Source organism: Panthera leo, chromosome C1, assembly GCF_018350215.1.
Source record: "Panthera leo isolate Ple1 chromosome C1, P.leo_Ple1_pat1.1, whole genome shotgun sequence".
Lineage (NCBI taxonomy): Eukaryota > Metazoa > Chordata > Mammalia > Carnivora > Felidae > Panthera > Panthera leo.
In genome coordinates, this window is record NC_056686.1 from 159,460,421 (window position 1) to 159,487,194 (window position 26,774).

The 26,774-nt window shown below is 38.5% G+C and overlaps 1 protein-coding gene across 4 annotated transcripts in view; it reads right to left on the reverse strand.

Annotated features, from left to right (window-relative positions):
• Window positions 1-1,747: 1,747 nt before the first annotated feature.
• SLC25A12 (solute carrier family 25 member 12) overlaps window positions 1,748-26,774 on the reverse strand; it is a 126,578-nt gene continuing 101,551 nt past the window's right edge. For all 4 annotated transcript variants that reach the window (XM_042949126.1, XM_042949128.1, XM_042949125.1 and 1 more), the window contains 5 exons: window positions 9,599-9,739; window positions 7,442-7,580; window positions 4,708-4,866; window positions 4,504-4,594; window positions 1,748-2,848 (listed from right to left, as the gene is read on the reverse strand). In XM_042949126.1, the coding sequence (XP_042805060.1) occupies window positions 2,647-2,848; window positions 4,504-4,594; window positions 4,708-4,866; window positions 7,442-7,580; window positions 9,599-9,739 (732 nt within the window). In that variant the 3' untranslated portion in view covers window positions 1,748-2,646. The remainder of the gene's footprint in view (window positions 2,849-4,503; window positions 4,595-4,707; window positions 4,867-7,441; window positions 7,581-9,598; window positions 9,740-26,774) is intronic.

Consider the following 26,774-nt stretch of genomic DNA (forward strand, 5'->3'; position numbering starts at 1 on the left):
AAGATGTGTGTATATACATACATACACATATGTCTCATGTACTTTCTGTATATTCCACAATAAGAAAATATACAAATGGCCAGTAAATATGAAAAGACATTCAACCTCATTAGTAATTAGGAAAACAAAAATTAAAACCACGGTGATCACCCATCATGATTTACCTAAAAGGTAAGACTGACAATACCCATTTTTTCTGAGGTTACAAAGAAATAGGCATTCTTATATGCTGTCAGTAGGAAAGTAAATCAATAAAGCCTTTTTGAAGAACAATGTGGCAATACAGACATCAATGTAAAACCCATATTATCTTGTGAATTATCAGTCCGAATTTCAAATACGCTAATGAAATATTAGCACATGTACTCAAAATATATGTACAAAGATGTGTACCATTCACTGCAGCACTTCTTGCAATAGTAAAAAAAAAAAGAATGTCAGTAAGGGAGTATTTACTAAAAGTGTCTCTAACCATACTATGGAATACTATGCAGCTATTAAAAATTATGATAAATCTCTATGAATTGGCATGGAAAGATCTCAAAGATATTAAGTGAATGACAGTCACAGAACAATACATACATAGCATAATCCTGTTTTTAAAATATAAATATGTACATATATCTTTATATAGATGTATGAAAAACAGACTACAAATTTAGACTCTAACCTATTGGCAGTGATTACCTCTCAGGAAGCAAGTGGTAAAGGGAGAAGCGGGGTAAAGAGGGCACTTTCACATCTTACTCTATATAGTTGACCTACAAACAACTTGGGTTTGAACTGTGTGGTCTACTTATATTTCGTCAATGCAGTACTGTGTTATGATTTTCTTAACATTTTCTTTGCTCTAGCTTATTTTATTACAAGAATACAGTATTTAATACATATAAAATATGTGCTAATTGATCATGTTATCAGTAAGGCTTCTTTCTGGTCAATAGTAAGCTATTAGTAGTTAAGTTTTCAGGAGCCAAAAGTTATACACCCATTTCCCACTGCACAGGGGGCCGGTACCACTAGCCCCCAAGTTGTTCAAAGGTCAATTATATGCACAGATATTCTATGAATCTTTTGTAAGAACACATCCATGGGCTACTTGCGTATTTTTAACAGGTGGCAATAGTGAACAACTGTATTGTTATTTATTCCATTCCAATGAGAACTGAATACATTTGGAAATAACTTGCTTTCAAAGCTAAGTCTTTTGTTGCTGGAGGGCCTGAGAGTGCCTATAGTTGTGTTACAGACCTGTCAGCCATCAAGTAATGACTGTTGTGTAGGATACTAAGTGACTTGGTCTATCTCCAAGTTTGTCCCTTGAAAATATTTGCATACATTCTCCTATCCCGGCTTGTCGGCAACAGCAATAATGTTTTCCCAAAGCACTTTGCTAAAGTAAATTCTGACGTACACATCAAATCACAAGCATAGCAAAGTGTAGACGTGGCTGTCAAGACGCATGTTTAGATCTAAATTAGTAATCACATCCTAGGTGAGTGACTTTTGAAATAAGTAGTTTGTATTTGGATTCATAAGGAAGAACCTAGACCCCACTAAAAATCCCAAGATACAGCTTCTCTTTATCGTCCTCCCTCCCCTCACTCCCAGAGCCCTTTCCAAATCAAATACTTTCTTATAGAAGTGGGAGAGAGGGATTCCTGATCATGAGTTCTTTGGAACTGGTAGTGAATCAAAATAAAAAGCACTATCAGAGTATTTATGAAGGAAAATCCAACTACATGCATACATTTTGGTGTGCATTTTATTTTTGATTGGAAACATGTCCATATGAAGGAAAATTGCCAAAGTATCTTTTAATCTTAAAAGCTAGGCCCTTGCCTTGCTGTGTCAGAGGAAAGCAAAACTAAGCCAGTAATGCTGGAGACATCCCTATTTCCGTATGCCCACTGACAGGAGAGGAGCTGTCTAGGAAATGCCTTTTGATTGATGAACAGAGGAGAATCTATACACATATTAAATACAAATGGAAACACATCAGCACACACAAGTCATCAGCCTGGTCCTCTGGCATCTACTAGCATGCATCTTCCAAGGATCTCTTATTCAATGGTGTAAGCACTTGGCCTCATTATGCCTCCTTATCAGCAAATACCTTTTTATTCCAGAATGGAAAACGAGCTGGGAATTAAATACATCCAATATTGATGCTTTATTTCTATAAGTCACCAATAAGAGAATGAATTTAATTTTAATACATTTATTTGTGTGTGACTCTTAATAAAACACTTTCAAAACATTCTGTACATTTCAAGCCACTTAGAACCGCATTACATTCTATAAACGTGATTTGTTGGGATGAGGTGCCAAGATGTCTCTGTACAAAGATGTACAATATGTACAGTCACTATAAGTGCAAGCTGTGCAAAGCAGTCTAGAACACTAATTCATGCCAAGGCTTAGAAAACATTTCAACACTTAAGACTAAAGCTTGAAACTGCGTTGTCGCTTTTTCCTGGGCAAATGATTACTTTATAAACAAATATATGTATATGTCATATAGAAAGAATAGTTTGACTCCTCAGCTCAGTCAGCACCATGCAGCTGACTGGATACATTACAGGGCTGCTCTTCGAGGCCCCTCTCTCCAGGGCAACCGTTTTGCCACACTCAGTGGTTGTCTCATCACTGAGCGGCGGCCGCCACTGCCTTTGACTGAACCGCAGCAACACTAGGAGCTTTAAATTTGGGGAGATAAAGGCCAAACTTGTTTTCAATGCCAGCAAAAGTGGCTGTGGCCAGTCTGTATCCACCGATGTGATCAGGATTGGCAGGAGGAAGGTCTGCGATGCGTGACTTAGGTGTCGGTTCTGAGCCAGAGGGCTTGCTGTTGATAGGAAAAGCTAATGGTTAGTGCGCTCAAGACTGATGAGGATGGCACATGAGGATGGGAGAACACTTTCAGCCTCACCCATGTGCCACAAAGAGGAGTGCTCATCCGAATAGTTCCTGGTCATCTACGCTACGTTTGTTATGATTTATAGCTGCTTGGAAAGCAACACATTCACATTTTTTTTTTGGTGGTCTCAATTTATAAATAGGTCCACAGAAAAAAGATCAGAAGCAAATACACTTAAATATTAACACTCTCTGGGAAACAGGACCATGAGTGACTTTCTCTTTTACACTTTTCCATTTTCCAAATTTTCTGTACTAAGCATAAATTAGTCATAAAAAGTTTGTATTTTTCTTTTATTCTGACATAGTTTAAAAAGCTAACTTTTGGGGCGCCTGGGTGGCTCAATTGGTTGAGCGTTCGACTTCGGCTCAGGTCATGATCTCACAGTGAGTTCAAGCCCCACGTCGGGCTCCGTGCTGTCAGCTAGGAGCCTGGAGCCTGCTTCAGATTCTGTGTCTCCCTCTCTCTCTATGCCCCTCCCCTGCCCACACTCTGTTTCTCTGTGTCTCTCAAAAAAATAATAATAAAAAAAAAATTTAAAAAGCTAACTTTTTAAATAGTAAACTCATGAAGTATTACTAAATTTAAAGAGAAATAGAATTCTTACTTTTACACAATCTGAAAGCATAGAAGAGCCTGGAATTGTGAGACTACTATTCTTACTTCCTTTGTTTAAGTCCCTCTACTTCTTGGTTCAACAGCTAATTTCCTATTTGGCCTTTGAGCAAGAAAGGGGGTCAAAGGTTTATGAGGTTAAGACCCAGATATGGGATTTGATCATCTGCTAAAAAGCTGATAAGTACTTGCTCGGGTACAACCTTCCCCCCTCAGCAGATTCAACAAGTAGTTCCTTTTCTTCTCAGAACAGACTTCAAGTGGCCCAATTTCTGACCTAGATCTCACCAGTGATTATGTCCATGGGCATAACCTCTCTTTTTTTCCTGTTTGTTAGCTCTAAGAACACCTATACCTATCTAGTCATTAATTATGGTGAATAATGAAGTCTTGGAGGTATGAAAGGGCTTGATGGAGCCTTTGAAACAAAGTTCATTAAAGTGTTACTAACACAAATTTACATTACTTCTGGTTAAAAGACCATATAATAAATTCAAATAATAAGGACCTAGATCCATGAAGTTCAGTATTTGCTTATACTAAAAAAGATAATTTATTCACATTACATTTTAATTTGCTGCTTGCCCTCACTTTCCCCAAGTAACTGCTTAATACTGTGTATGATGTCCCCCTACCAAGGTCTCACTCCCCTGATACTGAAGCTTCTCAAGCCCACTGTTTGTTTTATTTATTTATTTTTTTACATAGGCTTCGTGCCCAATGTGCAGTCCCACGCAGGGGTTGAACTCACAACCCTGAGATCAAGACCTGAGCTGAGATCAAGAGTTGGATGCTTAGCCAACTGAGCCACCCAGGCACCCCAAGCCCACTGTTTGTTTTAAATGCACTGGTCCTGTAGGATTCTCTGTCCTCCTAGCTTCTAATAGTTTCAAAAATGCCTTTGTAGGCCAAAGGCCTACTTTGATTTTGGTGCTTTCTTTTACAAGGAGTTGAATAGCTGCACTTACAGGCCTCCAAAATCAATGTAAAACCACCGCTGGAGAAGTTCATAGGTGACCAAGGTAACACCAAACTGGGGAGAAGATCGAAACACTCGAGCTGAAAAAGATGGGAGTGGGGATACTTAACATGGCTGTGGCAAAGCCGACCAGTGAGTAATGGGAGCAGGTCCCTAACACCAGACAGCCATTCTGTACGGCCCTAGTCCCTACCTGCAGTCCCCTTCCAAAATGCTGAGGGCCCCTCTTCCCGGAGTATCTTCCTGAAACAGTCAATGACACCACTGTATGTCGTCTGGCCAGCACGGGCGGCCACTTGCAATCTTGTCTTGATGACATCAGCGGGGGTCACCAGAGAAGCAGCAGGCACACCTTTTAGGAGAAAGGCACATGTTAAGTCATCCAAAGTACCTTATAAAGAACAGACATACTGTTAACATCTAACAATACAATTAGCAACTTTAACTGCTCTAACTCAAAGTTTCTTAAATAGATGCCTGGGCACTTATGGAAAAAAAGGACACATAAGCCTACTAGCTGCTTCAGTGTGGAACAGAATTCTTTTTTCTTTATGAATTAGGAAAATCACTCTACACTGCATGATCCCAAAGAACTGTGACAGGAAAAAATGCAGCAATATTACCAGGATGATTCCCAAGTATTCCTCTTTAGGTTTCAATTATTTTACCTCCTTTTTTTGGTAAATAAGACACAAGCATTTATGTATATAGTAAGAAATGAGGACACTGTCCCATTTAATGAGATGTTAAATGTACCTGACAACAAACCAGTGGTTTTTGCTGATTCTTGTCATCTTACTGTGCAAGGTGACTGTCAGTACTCATATCCACTCACCTGTCTGAGGGGCTAACTCAAGAGTTGACTGGGACTCCTTTCAGACATGCTTACATGACAGAAGTCATTACAATTGGAGCAGAGGCAGCCAGGCAACCAGTTAAGGAACAATATAAGAACCGATCATCAAAAGGCCTTATTATCTATCCCCCGTGCGTGAGCTCCCTGGGGTCATGCTGAGATTGATCAGCAGCGGGACACCCAAAATGGATTTCACAACCACGTCTTTCACATAAAACAAAGCAGGGAATAAAGGAGGAAGATAACCTTCCTCAGGGGGAAGATATTCAAATGGCCTGAATATCACGGAATCATCACCAGGCAGGTGGAGCTAGTGGACTTTGTGGGAGTCTGTTACAGGATGATGCGAATACCCCCCCTTCCACATGGTCCTGCACCGTATTCAGAGGAAACAAGGAAAATTGCCTGTCTTTGGAATGTTCTGAATTCTAAATGTTCTCAGGCCCTGCCAGCAAGGCTTTACTGGAAAAAAAATGAGGAAAAATCATCTTCCATTATGAAAACTTGACATCGAGTATCTGTGGGCAAAAAGTTGGTGCTGACAGTTCCATGGAAATGTTTCCTTGGTTCCATCAACTGTTGGCAAAATGCCTGTCCACGATTAGACTGTTCTTTGGCTGGTTTTTTGCTGCTGACTGGAAAGCACAGGCCAAAGTCTGGAGGGAAAATTTCCTGGCCCCATTTAAAACTGGGAGCCTTTGGTGAGTACCCAAAAGAGGCTGGATGAGCACTCAGTGCCAAGACAGAGCAGATAGTTTTTCTGGCTTTCAAATGTGCAGTTGACTGAAATAGCAAAGGCCAGAGGACACGGGATTTGGTAGACCCCAAGTAAGGACTCAGAGCTCCCTGGAGAGTTTTTTAACCATCACAAGTCATTCCCTGTCATCGTGGGCGAGGACAAGAACATGGTCCATCCCAACACCCTTAGAACCCCACCATACGCACCCCACACTTCAGGAAGTGCTCAGGCTGTTCTGCTGTATAGCCAGGGCACCAGAGGAGAACGAACCCAGTGAGAGCTATACAGCACCATGAGTCCAGGCAGTTAGACCTACACCAGCATCTGGGGACTCCGTTTGGGTTTGTGTACACCCTTCATGTTTCTATCTGTGACCAGCAGTAATGGAGAGCAAACACATGCCTTTTCCTTCCTCTGTCATTTCTGAGTGCCGGTGCAGCCAAGGACACGTGGTCCTCCCCTACTATCCCCAGTCAGCTCCTTCAAGAGGAAGGCTAGGCCTGTGCGATCAAAAGAAAACATCTTAGTACCTTCCTGCATGTGTTAGGCTCCTCTTTCAGATGGAATTTCTTTTGTGTCTAATTTGGGATCTTAGACCAGATGAAGATTTTCATTTATCCCACTGACATTTTTTGAGCTCCTATTATTACCATGCTGGCCACGAAGGAATAGTAAGGATAAAGAGAATAAAACTCCTCCCTGCAAAAAGCTCCCAGCCTAGTACAGAAGATAAAACTTACGCAAACAAGTATTATTAAAGAAAGTGTTAAAGGACAGAGAAGAGATGCCCATTTGAGTATGGGGTAGTTTGCTGGGGAAGTACTGCTTTACTTTGATCTCATTAGAATGACGGTAGAAGGAACATCGACAATATCGTGAGGAAAGCTCAAGTTCTAAGGCAAATCATGGGGACTCCAACATGCAGAAATAGCAAGTGAGGCAGGCTAGACCTGGGCATCACATAAGATACAATGAAGCAACTGATTTGATGAAGAATTTTTCCACCTTAATGCTTAGCTTGGCTACACCCAAGGTTTCAGGGGCATGGGAGGCGCACATTAATGATGAAAGCCCAATTTAGATGGGCAGATCTAATTTGGCTCTGAGTTGCTAAGCTGCATTATGCTGTTTATCCACAGTATGCAAATGTAATTAACTCTCATCAGAATTAGAGCACATCCCACAAAGGAAAAAAAGTGATCATATTTAAACTAAGTCAGATACAAACAATAACCCTTCCAGAAATAAAGGCAGACGGTACACAGAGATTCTGTACTTCTTAAAGAGAATGGGGGAAGGGTTCTTTGGTTTAAAAAAGAAAATTCTAGTTACCTGCCATGGCTCCAGCTGCAAGGAGATTTATACCTCCCACGTGTCCATTTTCATCAGCCAGAAGTAGTTTACAATGAGCATAAACAGGAAAATAAATTGCAGAGAAGGGAATGTCTCGGAGGAAACACGCTTTGGCACCCTGTCACAAGTGAGGAAATAGTGCAAAACAGTTATGTAGACAGGGCCATGAATGCCCATAAGGGATCCAGGGTGACAAGTATTAGGTATTCCCTCAAACAGCATGGGGACTGATGTGGAATAGAAATGGGGGGCGGGGGGGGGGGCGAGAGGAGCATAGACAAATATACATGGCTCAAAGTTTGAGAAAGGCTTGTGGACTCGAGTCCTAGAGTTCATTAAGTGGGTAAGGATGTTATCCTGATAACTAAGAATTTTCTGGCATTTCCAATACAGATTCAGATTTTTTAATGTTTATTTATTTTTGAGAGAGAGAGAGAGAGAGAGAGAGAAAGAAAGCACAAGCAGGGGAGGGGAAGAGACAGAGGGAGGCACAGAATCTGAAGCAGGCTCCAGGCTCCGAGCCGTCAGCACAGAGCCCAACGCAGGGCTCAAACCCATGAGCCGTGAGATCATGACCTGAGCCAAAGTTGGACGCTCAACCAAGCCACCTAGGCACCCCCAGATTCAGATTCTAAGGTTAAAAAAATTTAATTCTCAAACTTCCAGGCTGCTTGTTCCGTGTGGCTTTGGTGGATGCAATGGGGAAGGACATGAGTGGCAACAGACTTGGAAATTCACCAATTCAATCTACACAGCTTAGAACCCATGAAGTACCAGTTAAGAAGCTACAGACAATGGCAGTGGAAAAGAAAGGTGACTATTCTACAAAAGGGGAAAAAAGAAACCACCAATCTTCCCTCCTCGGCCCCTATGTCCTGAACAGCAGAGGAGGGGCGGGGGTGGGGAACTAGGATAAATTATTTTAGTGGAAGTTTCCACGGGAGTAGAAAGCTCACAATAAATGCCTCCCTCAGCTTGGTTAGTAGCCCATGCTATTCTACTGCCCAGGGCTTTATCTAGCCAGGCAAATACACTGTCTTTGGCACTTGTTTCCCTAATGGTTCTGTTTTCAAAAGACAAACTCAAACATTAAAAAAAAAAAAAAAAAAAAAAAAAAAAAATTCCAAGAACTCTCTGAAGAATGATACAAACAGAAACAGTATCAATAAATTTAGCTCTCAAAGGTAATTCCAAAAAAAGGATGGAAATTGCAGGTGGAGGGGAGGGAATGTATACAGAACTCTCCCAAGATTCAAGCATCATTGGTTTACTGGTCTCCCAAGAGCCCTGTACCTGTGTGAATCTAATCTAGAGAAATTCTGATTTCTAATTTGCAGCTCCAGAAGCCAATTTACACATTTCTACAGCAACAGATCTATAAATAAATCAGATGCTGTGGAAACACAGTTGTCTAATAGCAGCTAAATTTACGTATTCCTCTTATACCAGGCAAAAGAATGGAAAGAAATACTCTTCCTTGTTTAAGAAAAATAATAGCTTCTGCTCCATTACATCTGATCTGTAATGATGGGAGTAAGTATACCTGCAGGGAAGGAATCTGTTGACTGGCATTCTGCTAAAGTACAGTACACTCTGTTTTTTTTTTTTGTTTTTTTTTGAATGGAATTCATTATTGACAAATCCTACCACTTAACTTCTTAAGACCTGAATTCTACCAAACTCTACTACTGTTTCACTGTGGTCAAATTATTAAGACAAACAGAAGCTCCTACTGGGAAGATAACAATAGAGATAACTCAGACTCAAAATAAACACAAGACTATTTTGAAGTCCTAAACCAGCCCAAAGAGAACACCAAAGAAACTTTTCCCAAACCTGTGGTCAAATAAAAGGCTGTGAGCCTAAAGCCAGCAGGTCTGCAGTGCTGGCCTCCCTGCTGGCAGCCTCATAAAAGCCTGAAGATGACAACAGGAGAGTGTGTTTGTATATCCCACTGCCTCTAATAGAAGTGTCCTGATTTTTTCTTTTTGTCTGATTTTGTACTCAAGGGACTACCCTGCTGGACAAAATTACTTTTCCAGTTTGGAGGGAGAAGCCTGGTTTCCACATTCTTTCACGGTTCTATTGAGTACATTATAAGCTGTCTACTGAGATAACCCAAGGGAATCTACCCACCTTATACAGACCAAAAAGTCCCAGGTCCCGGAGAACATTCAGGGCACTGACCCTGGGTCCTGTGGTGATTTCTCCAGCTACCTGTAGGCGAATCTTTACTATCTCCAATGGATTAGTAAAGATGACTTGAGAGCCGCCAGCCTGTAGGCAAGGGAGGAGAGACAGAAGCAGATTTCCAAATCAGAGACTGACTAACAGTGTAACCAAGAAAAACCCAGAAAAGCCTCTACATGGTACCACTTTACTCTTCCCTCTTTACAGGAGACTGAGAGTCCCACGCTTCGGCCAATAATGGAGGGGCCCACGGGGATGGTCCCAAATTCAAGTCAATCTATGTCTGGGTTTGTTTCTATCTGAAATGTCAGGAGTATTTCTCAGACCGGTTTTTCCAGAGTCAACTCAGCACCCAAAATGGCAAAACTAATAAACTCATTTGGAAAACAAAAGTGAAGCCAGATGAGGCAGTGGGGAGTTCCCCAATGAAAGGGAAAGTGATGGTAGAAGACTGGTTGGTATCTTTTGTAAGCTGGAGGTAAAATTTTGATCTATGGTTGTTTTTTTTCTTTTCTTAGCAGTCATTCTTTTTCGCTCAGCCACCCATTTCCACTGCCTTGGATTGTAAAGCAATTAACACAACTTCGCCCCCACAGACGTGCCTTAAGTCAGAGGGGAAAAGGTCTCCCATGGTTCAAATTCTAAAATATATTATCCTGAGCAAAACTCTGGAGACAGATACACAGCTAAAAGGAGAGAATGTAGAAAGACACTTTCAGTATTAAGACAAAACCAGAAAAACTCTGCTAGGAAGTGGAACCTCTAGTTACCACGAGTACAAAACTGGCAAATCAAAGCCACACTCCACAATGGTGGTGAGTGACAGGGATTTGAATTTGGATAATGAGGGTGTATTTGCATCTGAAATCTGTTAACTAGTAGAGGAGAAAAAAAAGAAGAATGTTTAACAAAACTGCTACCAACTTTTTTTTTTTTTTTTTTTTTTTAGTTTTTGTAAGAAAGTAAAAAACGTATATGGGTGTGTGTATGTGTATGGATACATAAAAATACATTTGTTAAAACATAAATAAATATATACATCTCCATGAAGTGAAAAAATCTCATTTGCACATCTTCATCTGAACTGTAGCTGTTTATATTACATGATCATAACCATATTCATATAGTCATAATTATATTCTATAATCATAACTTCACTGCAACAGCAAGTCACATGTGAATCAGGAAACAGTAAAGGCCTCACTGGGGCACTATAGTTCCACAGGTATAGAAATATTGCAAACAATAGCCATAAAACCCAACACTCTACCTTCACCCCCATCCCTGTTCATTTATCTAAAACCCACAGTCCTTCCAGTCCTACTTTCATGGGGCAGCAAGTCTCAGCCATTCTGCTAACTGGCCGGAGCTGGAAACCCCTCAACTACGCCTGCTCCAATCCTGACCCCTCACTCCCATCCATGACATCCACAACTGCCAACACTGATGCGAGATTCCTTTCCACTTCGTGGGCAGCTTACTGTCCTGGATCCCCCAGGGCCCTAATCCCCTTTTTGTCCACCAAGCACAGGGGGCGAGCAATTTGCTGTCTCTCTCTGGGTCTCCTGCAGCTCCCAAGTCGACAATCCAGACCACTGGCACACAAGTCCCCAAATGATACGTGACCCAATTTTACATGTTGATTTGCCTGTGTTTCCCTCTCTTTTAATCTGTTGCACTGCAGGCAGAAGGAAGCACTTCAATGTTTCAATCTAAGCAAACAATACTTTCAAAAGGATTTCTGGGTAAAAAATTATGTTAAAATGATAATCCAAGTAATTGCTCCTGCAGCTAGTATTAAAGACCAAACGAATTGAAAAAGTTTACTACTTCCCTGAAATCTCTTGTTTAAATAATGGTTGCAAAGACCATCTTTGGGAAAATGCACCTTACGTTCTCAAGTAAAGCAGAATTAAACAAATAATAACAGAAACACAAATTTTGATTATAACCCCCAAACCAGATGATGTCACCACCAGATGATGTCAAACCTTGGGTGATCCTCACATTAAATATGGACATCATGTTTAAATAAATACAAAGTTCTTCCATGTTTTTAATCATTAGTAAATTAAAACATCCCACAGAGCAAGAGTATTCCAACCAGCAGTCTCCCAGCCCACACGTCCTCCTCCCCGGCTCGCCACACCCTTCTGGAAATAACTGCCAGTTTACTGAGATTTGCACTCCTTTAACATCTCTTCACATTTCTTTCTCAGTGTACATGTAACGTGTAACACATTAACTGTTGTGTGCTTTGAAGATCTGTTACCCAGAATGCATACTAAGTCCTGACAATGCACTGGACATAATGACAAAACTAAACTGATTTGGATTTATACATACATCTGACAAGTGAGCATTAAACAACAAAGCAATGACACTATAGCAAGGCACATATCTATGAGTTTCATTCACACCTACATACTCTACTATATTTGAAGGAGGAAAACATCTAGCAATTGCACAAGTCTGTATATGCGGTAAAACTTATACTTTTGTATTTTATTATATTTATTTATATTCTATGATATTTATTAAAATTTACTTACATTTTATGATAGACCCAGGAATATGTAGGCAAATACTATCCAGAAACATTGAATAATTTAAAAAATAATAAAAATGACTATTTAAGTTGTCTAAAACTTTGGATATTTCGTAACAATTAAAGGGAAACACACATGGCAAATATGTGCTGTCCTTTTCCGAACTCTGAGATTGACCTAAACTGGGAACATGAGATGGGGGGATAAAACCTGCAGTTAATTCAACTGCTCTAGTAAGAAATCTAGTGACCCAGAACAAAGATTATGTTTTACCACATTTTTAAAAAAATTTTTGAAGTTTGTTTATTTAGAGAGAGACAGAGACAGTGCGAATCGGGGAGTGGCAGAGAGGGAGAAAGAATCCAAAGCAGGCTCCATCCTGCCAGAGCAGAGCCCGATGTAGGGCTTGAACCTATGAAACTGTGAAATCATGATCTGAGCCAAAACCAAGAGCTGGACACTCATCGACTGAGCCACCCAGGTGCCCCAGGTTTTATCACATTCTTAATTGTTTCCACTCTGAAACACAAATATAGGAAAATATCATTTCTATTTTAAGGCTCTACTGATTTTAAGTAATATTATTACATTAAAAACAGCTTTTCACAAGGAAGAAACCCTGGTTATAATAAATATAATCATTGAATATGCTGAATTTCAGAAGTGTTAAATTGTGAAATAAAAATATAACTTTACAATAGAATAAAAAGTATATTTTTACAAATATGCCCATATGTTTTGCTTTTTACAAATATGCAAATGTTTGCTACTTTAAAGAGCAATAAATTAAACAAAAGAATGTAAATGCCCAAGTAAGGAAAGAGTTAAGTGGAAACAATTATATGCTCTTGATCAGGTAATAGGATCATAATAAAATCATGCCAACGTAAACAAAACATAAAATATAGGTATCCACTGATGACCAATATGTCAAAATTAACCTAAGTTCATCAAAATTAGAATGGCTTAGAGATGAAAATATTGGTTGCCTCCTGGAAAGAGAAATGTATATCTGAAAGCATATCCTATTGTACCTTTTAAATTCTGAATCATGAAATGTATTAACTGCTCAAAAACAAAAAATAGAAAAAAATAATGAGAAACAGAACTGGTCTTAGAAACAATGACTTCTTTTATAGACTATGTCCTCTCTCACACATTCTTCCCCAGAATAAATTTGGTAATTTATATACGTTGAATGCATTTTAAAAACTAGTTAGCACTAGTTATCTGTGGATCCAAAACTTTAAACAGGCTTATCCATCTATTTAGGTATGAACAGCAAACAATGTAACCAAATATAGATAGTGATCTGAAATAACAGACACCAAGATATATAAAATTTCAAATTAAATTATGATGATACACAGCTATGCAGTCTTAAGTGGACACGGTCTCATCTGAGATCCTGCTGCTCCTTGTACTGATGCTTACATTAGATAACACCATTCCATACAATACCTTTGAGGAACTTGTTTCACTCATCAAATCATCAAAATTAACTTTTAAACTTCTACTTGCTAAATTTCCCTCTTCAAATTTGCTGCCTATTTTTATAGAGAGAAGCAAGCATTGATATTAAAACTGTTTTAGAAGCTTTCACTTTTCAGTACTAAGTTGTTTCTTTGTTCCAGAATTGAATTACAAATGACACAAAAGAGAACAACTCCCATTTTGAATGAAGGTTATCTATATATAACAGAAAGAGAAAGAATGTAAACACTTCCATTCAATCTTGTGTCACATAAATTTTTTCTTAATGAGAAAATAAACCAACTAAAGTGGACAGCAAAAGTCAGGAAAAAAGGATGGAAAACTGAGATGTCACCAAGCCTCTGATGTGCCCGAGGCCAAGGGGCTGCATGCAGGATCAGGCCTGCTCAACCTCCTGCCCTCACAATCCTGCCCCAGGGGCAGAGTCCACAAATAGGCAGGAGGACCTGGCCCTGCTCGTGCCAAGTCTCCTGTTTACTTTCTTCTTTGATCTGTTTCTCCTGTAGTTTGGAAATATTTCCCTCTAACCACAATCTGAACAATTCATTATAAAGTCTTTCCTTACAGATATTGATGAAAATCTAATTTCAGTTTAAGGCCACACCAGGAACTTGAGCAGATGTACAAACTATGTGCATTTAAAATAGCCAAACAAATAAAAGTCACAGAATTAACTGTCACCAGGACTGACTCCAGAAGTATAGGAACAGACAGTGACTCTGTCTCAGATACCATCAACCAAACATTCTTACATATTTTATAAAGCAATGGGAAATATTAATGGTTCTTTCTAAAATAGCCTAGGGCCATGATAACTTAAAAGGACTAAAGTACAATTTGCTCATTGTTGAGTCACTAATATATGTGAGGGTGTTAAGATATGAATAGATAAAACTACACATACCTCTAACGAGAGTAAAGGAAGAGTCAGAATCTGTGTATCTATCGTGAGCCCCTCTGACATAAATATATATGGACTTTGAACTTGTACACATATGTATGTGTTCACATAAATACGCAAGCATCAAGTTGGGAACACACTGATTGGGGGGATGGGAGGTGGAGAGACTGCTCCCAAACAACTCTTTAGAGATGTGCAAACTCAGCTTGTTGAGGAAGACACAGTATAATGAGCTGGCTAGCTACAAATCTTGGCCCTAGGGTCAGTAGATGCTCCAACTAACAAATGGACCTCTTGCTGCACCTACAGTGTGTGCATGCATAGACTGAAGGGAGGAAGCATGGAAGAGTGGAAAGATTCTAGGTTTGTTGACCTATAGTGTCATTGACTTTGTAACCCTGGATAGGTCATACCCTTCCCATTCCTTGGTTTCCTATATGACAATAGGGATCCCAACAACAGCCCAATATACCTCACAGAGCTCTTGTGCACTAATGTGAGAGCACTGTAGACTGAAAGCAAGATATCAAGGGAAGGGACATGTTGTTCAGGAGGTATGTTCACACAGGGCTAAGAATATCTGCAACACATTAAGATTACACTAGCCTTCTGCTGAACAATAAATACACCCTGAGTTGTATGACTTCTACCCATTCAGAAGTATACACTCCCTGAAAGAGTTAATGTGATCAGGCAGGTAAGTGCTCTGGTTAGAGTTTAAACATAAAAACAGGTACTTACCAGAGAGATGTTTAAAAACTACATATAGGTTAGTCTATTTAGACTGTTAAACCTTCTGCGTTTTTGACTTGGAAAGACATTAATTTTTTTCCCATTTAAGTTTACAGATATGTCTAAGAAACTCTACGTAACCTTTTCTTTGAAAAAACAACCATAGAGTGGGCAGGTCAACCTGATAGTATGAGAAAACCCAGAACACACCAAATCTACAACTACATATGGAACAATTCTCTCCAAAAAAGACCTAAAAACTAGCTCAACAGCTCCTCCACAACAGATAAAAAGGCCACATGGAGATAGGTATAATAGGCAGAGATGCAGTATTGCCAAAAACCCCACCCATTCTAGAGTGAAATCACAAATACAGAGTGTATCCTTGACAAGCAACAGGTTCGAGCCCATATCAGGTACCCCAACCCTTGGGACCTGTACTAGACAGACAAGTTCCCAAAATGCCTGACTTTATTTTTTTTTTAATTTTTTTTCAATGTTTATTCATTTTTGAGAGAGAGAGAGAGAGCATGAGGAGGGGAGGAAGAGAGAGGGGGAGAGAGAGAGAGAAGACAGACAGACAGACAGACAGACAGACAAAGAATCCGAAGCAGGCTCCAGGCTCTGAGCTGTCAGCACAGAGCCCGACATGGAGCTCGAACCCACGAACCACGAGATCATGACCTGAGCCGAAGTCGGATGCCCAACTAACTGAGCCACCCAAGTGCCCCCCAAAATGTCTGACTTTAAAAACCAGTGAGGCTCACTTCCAGGAGACCCAAGGGCTGAAGGAAACGGAGACTCCCCTTTTGAAGGGCTTGTGCACATACTCACTCACCCTGGGACCCAGTGTAAAAGAAACAGCTTAAAGGGCACCTAGACATACATGAAAGAAATCCATAGGCTAGATATAAAGTATCTGCTGGAAGGACAAGGGTCTGTTGGAATCCTCTCTGGGGACAGGTTGTGCACTCTCCTGCCTTGCTAGTGCTGGCACTGGTAGGCATCAGTCTTGCATTCTTCCTCTCCTTGCTAGCATCACTTGCCCTGACCCTGCACTATTCTGCAGCTTTGCCCTGCCTAAACCCAGTGGGCAGCCTTACCCCAGGCCTGCCCTCTTCTGTAGCCCTGGTCCTGCTAAACCTGGCAAGTGAGCTTGCCCTGGCCCTGCCCTCTCCTGTGGCCCTGCCAAAGCAAGTGGGTATAAGCAGTCTGCACAGGGGATGCCACTTGACAAGCATCTGGCTGTAGTGGTCAGGAGGCCTGCATTTCTCGGGTCCACAGGACTAAAACAATTGGAGAGACAGTTCCTGACAGACTACCACCCCCAGGGTACACAGACAGCAGATAGAAACACATCCCCAGTCTTCCTATGAGCACTTCTTCAAGACTGGGAGAGATGGCTGTTTTGCTCATGATAGAGAAACAAACAGAGTCAAACAAATGGAGGATACAGGAATATGTCCTAAATGAAATAATAAGATAAAATTCCAGGAAAAAAATATCTAATGAAAGAAACAATGAAATGGAGAGAAATCACTTACCTGATAAAATGTTCAAAGTAATGATCATAAATATGCTCACGAATCTTGATAGAATAGATGAAGAAACTTCAATAAAGAGACTGATAATGTAAAGAAGTACAAAAAAGAAGTTACAGAGCTGAAAAACACAATAACTGAACTGAAAAATAAACTAGATGGATTCAAGAGCAGACCAGATGAAGCAGAAAAAAAGGATAAGTGACCAGGAAGACAGGGCAGAACTCAACCAAACAGGGCAGCAAAAGGAAAAAAGTGAAGATAGCTTAAGGGACTCATAGCACAACATCAAGCAGAACAAAATTCTCCTAGAAGGAGAAAAGAGAGAGAAAGAGACATAACTTATTTGAAGAAATAATGGCTGACCACCTTCCTAACCAGGGGAGGGAAACAGACACCCAGATCTAGGAAGCCCAGAAAGTTCCAAATAAGATGAAGCCAAAGAGATTCAAAGCAAGAGACATTATAATTAAAATCTCAGAAGTTAAAGAGATAATCTTAAAAGCAGCAACAGAAAAAGAACCTGTTATATAGAAGGGAACTCCATGAGACTATTAGCTGATTTTTCAACAGAAACTTTGCAGGCCATAAGGGAATGGCAAAGATATATTCAGTGCTGAAAACAAAATCTCCCAACCAAGAATACTCTAGCTAGCAAGATTATCATTCAGAATTGAAGGAGAGGTAAAGTTTTCCAGACAAGCAAAAACTAAAGGAGCTCATCACTGCTAAACTAGCCTAAAAATAAATGTTAATGGGACTTCTTTAAGCTGAAAAGAAAGGGTACTGGTTGGGTAACAAAGTAACATATGAAAGTAAATACTGTACCAGTAAAGGTAAATGTACAGCAAAGGTAGTAGACTAATGACTTATAAAGCTAGCATGAAGGTTAAAAGATAAAAGCAGTAAAAATAACTACAACAATTCACAGAATAAGAAGATATAAAATGTGACATCAAAAACATAAAATTGGAGGTGAGCGTAGTAAAAATGTAGAATTTTAGAATGCATTCAAACATAACTTGTTATCAACATAAAATAGACTAGTATAGGAGTGCCTGGGTGGTTCAGTCAGTTAAGTCCAACTTCGGCTCAGGTCATGATCTCATGGTTCACAAGTTCGAGCCCCACATTGGGCTCTGTGCTGACAGCTCAGAGCCCGGAGCCTGCTTCAGATTCTGTGTCTCCCTCTGTCTCTGCCCTTCACCCACTCACACTGTCTGTCTGTCTGTCTGTCTCTCTCTCTCTCTCTCTCTTAAAAATAAATAAACATTAAAAAATTTTAAAAAATAGACTAGTATACATACAGGCTGATATAGGTGAGCCTCGTAATCACAAAGCAAAAACCTATAGTAGATACACAAAAGATAATGAAAATGAAATCTAAACATAACACTAAAGGCACCAAACCACAAGAAGAGAGAACAAGAAGAACAGAAGGTCACTACAAAACTGCCAGAAAACAATTAACAAAATGTCAATAAGCACACACCTACTTGTAATTACTTTAAACATAAATGGACTAAATTCTTCAACTGAAAGACATAAAGAAGCTGAATGGATAAAAAAACAAGACCCATCTATATGCTGCTTACCAGAGATTCATCTCAAATGTAAGGACACACACAGACTGAAAATGAAAGGACAGAAAAAGATGTTTCATGCAAATGGAAACCAAAAGAAAGCCAGAGTGGCTATACTTATCAGACAAAACAAACTTTAAAACACTGTTAATCAAGCAAAGATAGGCATTATATTATGATAAAAGAGTCAATACAGCAAGAATATATAACATTTGTAAATATTTATGCACTCAACATAGAAGCACCTAAATATATAAAGGAAATATTAACAGACCCAAAGGGAAAAATCAACAGCAATACAATAACAGTAGGAGACTCTAATACCCCACTTACATTAATGGATAGATCACCTCAACAGAAAATAAAAATGGAAAAATCAGCCTTGAAGGATACATTAGACCAGATACATACATACATATATATAAACTATATATATATATATATATATATATATATATATATATATATATATATATATATATAAACTATATATATAAACTATATATATATATATATATAAACTATAGATATAGATATAGATATAAAAACACATACATAGAACATTCCACAAAGAAGCAGCAGAACATACATTCTTCTCAAGTGCACACAGTACATTCCCTAGGAGAGATCACAAGTTAGGCCACAAAACAAGTCTCAGTAAATTTAAGAAGACTGATATCCTATCAAGCATTTTTTCAGACCACAACAATACAAAACTGGAAATCAATCACAAAAAAATAAAAAAGGAAAAATCACAAAGATGTGAAGAAGTAATAACTTGCTACTGAATAACCAATGGGTCAACAAAGAAATCTAAGTAAAAATTTTAAAAATCCCTTGATACAAATGAAAATGAAAATATAACACACCAAAATCTGTGGAATGTAGCAAAAGCAGATATAAGAAGTTCAGAGTGATACAGACCTGCCTCAAAAAACAAGAATAATCTCAAATAAACAATCTAACATTACACCTAAAGGAACTAGGAACAAATGAAGCCCAAAGTTAGAAGAAGAAAGGAAATAATAAATATTAAGGCAGAAATAAATAAGATTAAAAAGAAACTAGAAAAGATCAATGAAACTATGAGCTGGTTCTTTGAAAAGATAAACAAAACTGATAAACCTTTAGCTACATTAATTAAAAAAAAAAAGGCTTCCCAAATAAATAAAAATAGAAATAAAAGACAGGAAGTTACATGAACAGGTACATGCACCCGATCTTTATAGCAGTACTATCAATAATAACCAAGGTATGGAAAGAGCCCAAATGCCTATCGAACGATGAATGGATAAAAAAGATGTGGCATATATATGCAATGGAATATTACTTGGTGATCAAAAAGAATGAAATCTTGCCATTTATGACAACGTGGATGGAACTAAAGTGCGTTATACTAAATGAAATTAGTCAGAGAAAGATAAATATCATATGATTTCACTCATTTGTGGAATTTAAGAATCAAAACAGATGAACATAAGGGAAGGGAAGCAAAAATAAGATAAAACCAGAGAGGGAGAGGGGTGCCTGGGTGGCTCAGTCGGTTAAGCATCTGACTTTGGCTTAGGTCATGATCTTGCAGTCCCTGAGTCGAGCCCCACGTCGGGCTCTGTGCTGACAGTTCAGAGCCTGGAGCCTGCTACGGATTCTGTGTCTCCCTCTCTCTGGCCTTCCCCTCTTGAGCTCTGTCTCTCTCTCTCAAAAATAAATAAACATTAAAAACAAATTTAATGGGGACTCTTAAATACAGAGAACTGAGGGTTGCTGGCAAGGTGTTGGAGGGGGGTGGATGGGCTCAATGAGTGTTGGGCATTAAGAAGGGCACTTGTGATGAGCACTAGATGTTATATGTAAGCAATGAATCACTAAATTCTATTCCTGAAATCATTACTACACTACACGTTAACTAACTTGGATTTAAATAAAAAAAATTTTTTTTTAAAGACAGGAAGTAACAAGTGATAACAAAGAAATACAAAGGATCATAAAAGACTACTATGAACAATTATATGCCAACATTGGACAACCGTGAAAAAAAATGGGTAAATTCCTAAAAACATACAACATTCAGTCTTCCAAGACTGAATAACAGAAAAACAGAAAATGTGAATAGACTGATTACTAAGAAGAAAACTGACTTGGTAATCAAAAACCTACCAACAAACAGAAGTCCAGAAACAGATGGTTCCACTGGTGAATTCTACAAAACATTTAAAGAAGATCTAATACCTATCCTTTCTCTAAGTTCCAAAAAACTGAAGAGGAGGGAATGCTTCAAAATTTCATTTTATGAGACCAGCATTATCCGGATACCAAACACCAAACAAGAACACCACAAAAAAAGAAAATTACAGGCCCAAATCCCTGATGAACATAGATGTAAAAATCCCCAACAAAATATTAGCAAACCAAATTCAAAAATACATTAAGAAAATCATATACCATGATCACGCGGGATTTATTCCAGGATGTAAGGATGGTTTAACATCTGCAAATCAGTCATTGTGATACGCCACATTAACAAATGAAAGCTAAAGATCACACAATCATCTCAATAGATGCAGAAAAAGCATCTGGCAGAATTCAGCATCCATTTATGACAAACCCACAACTAACATCACACTCAATGGTGAAAAAAATGAAAGCATTTCCCATTTCCTCTAAGATCAGGAACAAGAGAAGGATGCTTGCTCTCACCACTTTTATTTAACATAGAATTGACAATCTTAGCCAGAGAAATCAGGCAAGGAAAAGGAACAAAAGGCATCCAGTTTAGAAAGGAAAAAGTAAAGATCATCATTTGCAAATGAGATGATTTCATATATTAAAAAACCCCACAGACCACCAACACACTGTTAAACAAATACAATAAAGTTGCAGAATACAAAGTCAATATACAAAAACCTGTTGTGTTTTTACATACTAACAATGAACTATCAGAAAGAGGAATCAAGAAAACAATTCCATTTACAATTGCATCAAGATGAATAAAATACCTAGGAATAAATTTAACCAAAGAAGTGAAAGACCTGTATGAGAAAAACTACATTGATAAAAGAAATGGAAGAAGACACAAATAAATAGGAAGATATCCTGTGCTCATGGACTGGAAGAATTAATACAGCTAAAATGTCCAAAGTACCCAAAGCAATCAATTCAATCCCTATGAAAATCCCATGGCATTTTCACAGAAATGGAGCAAACAATCCTAAAATTTATATGGAACCACAAAAGATCTTGAGTAGCCAAAGCAATCTTGAGAACGAAGAGCAAAGCTGGAGACCTCAAGCTCCCTGATTTCAAACTATATTTAAAAATCACAGTAATCAAGGGGTGCCTGGGTGGCTCAGTCGGTTGAGCATCCGACTTCAGCTCAGGTCATGATCTCGCAGTTCGTGAGTTCAAGCCCTGTGTCAGGCTCTGTACTGACAGCTCAGAACCTGGAGCCTGCTTCGGATTCTGTGTCTCCCTCTCTCTCTGCCCCTTCCCCACTCATGCTCTGTCTCTCTCTGTCTCTGTCTCTCAAAAATGAATAAACGTTTAAAAAAAATTTTTTTTCAGTGACAGTAAGTAGTATAGTATTGGCATAAAACATATAGATCGATGGAACAAAAAGAGAATCCAGAAATAAACCCATGCATATATGGTTAGTTACTTTACAGTAAAGGCAGCAAGAATATGCAATAGGGAAAGGACAGTCTCCTCAATAAATGGTGTTAGGAAAACTGCACAGCCGCATGCAAGAGAATGAAGCTGCCATCACTCTCTTACTCCAAATACCAAAACTAACTCAAAATGTAGTAACTTAAATATAAGAGCAGAAACTATTTAAAAAAAAAAACAAACTCCTAGAAGAAGACATAGGTGGTATACTCCTTGATACTGCTCTTGGCAATATTGTTTTGGATCTGACTCCAAAGGCAAAGGCAAGAAAAGTGAAAATAAACAAGTAGGACTACATCAAACTAAAAAGCTTTTGCACAGCAAATGAAACCACCAGCAAAAGGAAAAGGCAGCCTACTTCAATGGGAGAAGATATCTGCAAACCATATATCCAATAAGGGGTTAACATCCAAAATATGTAAAGAACTCATATAAATTCAACAAAAAAATCCAATTAAAAAAATGGATAGAGCATCTGAATAGCATTTTTTCCAAAAAAAGACATACAAGTGGCAAAATAGGCATATTAAAAGATGCTCAACATTATTAATCATCAGAGAAATGCAAATCAAAACCACAATAAGATATTATCTTACACCTGTCAGATTGACTATTATCAAAAAGATAAGAAATAATCAGTGTTGAAGACAGACAGAAAAGGGAATGCTTGTGCACTATTGGTAGGAATGTAAATGGCACAGCCTCTATGGAAAACAGTATGGAATTTCCTCATAAACTTAAAAATAGAACTACCATATATATAGCAATATTACTTTGGGGTATTTATCCAAAGGAAAGATATTTGCACCCCTATGTTAATTGCAGCATTATTCACAATAGCCAAGATATAGAAACAACCAAGGTGTCCATCAATGGATGAATGGATAATGAAGATGTGGTGTATGTTTACAACGGGATACTACTCAGGCATAAAAAAAGATGAAATTTTGCCATGTAGAAACATGGATGGACCTTAAGGATATTATGTTAAGTGAAATAAAGCATAGAGAGAAAGGCAATGAGTGGATGATTTCACCTATGTGTGGAATCTAAAACACAAAATAAATGAATAAAACAAAACTCATAGGTGCCGAGAACAGACTGGTGGTTGTCAGAAGGTAGGGAGATTAGGAGGGTGGGTGAAATAGGAGATGGGGGTCAAGACACACAAACCTCCAGGCATAAAATAATTAAGTCATTGGGATGTAATGTACAGCATGGTGACTATACACAATACTATACTGCACATTATGTAACTTTATGGTGACAGGGAAACTACACTCTTGTGGTAATCATTTCACAGTATGTACAAACATCAAATCATGTTGTACACCTTAAACTAATATGTTATATGGCAATTATACCTCAATACAAAAACCCCACAGACACATTGAGATAATTGATGAGTCACAGACTGGGAAAAATACTCACAATACATACATCTGACAAAGGACTACATCCATGATGGATAAAGAACTCCTACAAGTCAATGATAAAAAATATAAAAACCTAATAAAAAATAAGCAGAAAACTTTGAATAGATACTACCAAAAAAGATATACAAATAGCTAAAAAACACATGAAAGGATGATCAATGTCTTTATACACCAGGGAGATGAAAATTAAAACCACAAAAAGGCATCCTTTCACTCCAACTTGAATGACTAAAATAAAAAAATTAGGGGTGCCCGACTGCCTGTCAGTGGAGCATACAACTCTTGATCTCAGGGACGTTAAGTTGGAGCCCCACACTAAGTGTAGAGATTACTTAAAAAATAAAATCTTTGGGGTGCCTGGGTGGCTCAGGAGGTTAAGCGGCCAACTCTTGATTTCAGCTCAGGTCATCATCTCATGGTTTGTGAGTTCAAACCCTGTGTCAGGCTCTCTGTCTATAGGCTCAGAGCCTATTTCAGATCCTCTGTCCCCCTCTCTCTCTGCCCCTCCCCTGCTCATACACTCTCTCACACTCTGTCTCTCAGAAATAAATACATATTAAAAAATATTAAAGAAATAAAATAAAATAAAATAAGACTAACAATATCAAATGTTGGTGAGGATGTGGAATTACAAATATCTGACACTGCTGCTGAGACTGTAAAATGGTCCATCCATTTCAAAGAAGCAATTAGCAGTTTCTTTTTTTTTTTTTTAACTTTTTAAACATTTATTTATTTTTGAGACAGAGAAAAAGAGAGCAAGGGAGGGGCAGAGAGAGGGGGGAAAGAGAATCTCAAATATGCTCCATGCTGTCAGCACAGAGCCCAAAGCAGGGCTCAAACTCACAAACCGTGAGATCACGACCTGAGCCAAAATCAAGAGTCAGCCACTAAACTGACTGGGCGACCCAGTTTCTTTTAAATTGAATACAACCTGTACCCTATTCTACTCTTAAATACTCACCTGTGAAAAATGTTGACAAAAAGATTTATACAAGAATGTTTACAGCAACCTTATTTATAACAGATACAAACTGGAAAAAACTCAAATGTCCATCAACAGGGGGTGCCTGGAGGGCTCAGTCAGTTAAGCAACTGACCGGCTTAGGTCCTGAAATCACAGTTTGTGAGTTCGAGCCCCGCGTTGGGTTCTGTGCTGACAGATCAGAGCCTGGAGCCTGCTTCAGATTCTGTGTCTCCCTGTCTCTCTGCCCCTCCACTGCTCTCATTCTGTCTCTCTCTCTCTCTCTCAAAAATGAACAAACATTAACAAAATTTTTTTAATGTCCATCAACAGAAGAACAAATAAGCAAATTGTGGTCAATTCATACAGTGGAATAATACTCAGTAAAATTAAAAACAAAACCTAACTACTGATACCCACACAATAATAAGGATGACTCTTGAAAACATGTTTAGCAAAAGAGGCCAGCTATGAAAGGATGCATTTTGTATGATTTCATTTATATGAAATCTAAGAAGAAACAATAGTGGTTACCTAGGGGAACAGAGGAATGATTGATTAGAAAGAGGAATGAATCAGCTTTCTGAGGTGAAATGTTCTATATCTTGTCTTGAGTGGTGATTTCACGGGTATATACAATTGTTAAAACTCACTGAGCTGACATCTAAGATCTGTTCATTTTTTGGTATGTTAATTACACCTAAATAGTCACATATGTGTTTATATACTCAGATATATACTACATCTTTATCATATAGATAACAATGTAATTAAAAAAAAAAGAAAAGTCATCACAAAGTTGAATAGGCTCACCTAGATTTATTTTGACACATGAAGAGGGCCTGGATTTGATTCTCCAAGAGAGCATTATCAAACAAAAGGAATTGTTCTTAAAATATTTGGTGCTCACATGAAACCTGCAGCATGTATTAGCTGTGTGATTTGGGGTGAGACTTAACCTTTCTAAGCTTCTTTTCCTCATTTACCTATTTCACAAGAAGTGACCATGTGCATATTAAAGTACTTTGAAAATTCTAGGTTGACGTTAAAATATTATTCTTGCTCACAACAGATATAATTAAGCACTCAATTATATTATGTCTGATATGGACATGTAATATGTGTGTATACATGTATGTATGGATTTCTACATATACAGAGACCTTCTAAAAAAAAAAAAAAAAAAGAAAAAGAAAAACATATGGCCTAATAGGAATGGCTTGCCTATAAGAGCAATGAGAAAAAAATATTTGAAACCAAAAATATTTGTTATATATGCTACACATACAGCATCTGTAACATATATTTATGGGTAACCATACACACAAATACTGCCCCAACCCCACCTAAAGAAGGGTCAAGCAACTGTTAAACCTAAAGGTCAATGTATAGGTTATACAACAGCTTAGTGTAGTGGTTATCATGTTCACCTCACACACGAAAGGTCCCCAGTTTGATCCCAGGCAGAAACATGCTTGTTTTCCCTCTCTGTAGAGCTGTAAAACTTACTCAAGAGTAACTGTATTATCATCAGGGAAATACACATCAAAACCACAATGAGATACCACCTCACACCTGTCAGAATGGCTAAAATTAACAACTGCAGGCAACAACAGATATTGGCAAGAATGCAGAGAAAGAGGAACCCTTTTGCACTGCTGGTGGGAATGCTAACTAGTGCAACCACTCTGGAAAACAGTATGGAGGTTCCTCAAAAAATTGGGGCGCCTGGGTGGCTCAGACCGACTTCGGCTCAGGTTACGATCTCGCGGTCCGTGAGTTCGAGCCTCGCATCGGGCTCTGTGCTGACAGCTCGGAGCCCGGAGCCTGTTTCAGATTCTGTGTCTCCCTCTCTCTCTGACCCTCCCCCGTTCATGCTCTGTCTCTCTCTGTCTCAAAAATAAATAAATGTTAAAAAAAATTTTTTTTTAATAAATAAATAAAAATAAAATAAAAAATTAAAAATGTAACTACCCTATGACCCAGCAATTGTACTACTAGGCATTTATCCAAAGGATACAGGTATGCTGTTTCGAACGGGCACATGCACCCCAATGTGTATAGCAGCACCACTGACAATAGCCAAAGTATGGAAAGAGCCCAAATGTCCATGGACTGATGAATGGATAAAGAAGATGTGGTATGTATGTATGTGTGTGTGTATACATATACGTATACATACGTATATATACATATATGTATATACATACACAATGGAATGTTACTTGGCAATCAAAAAAATAAAATAAAATCTTGCCA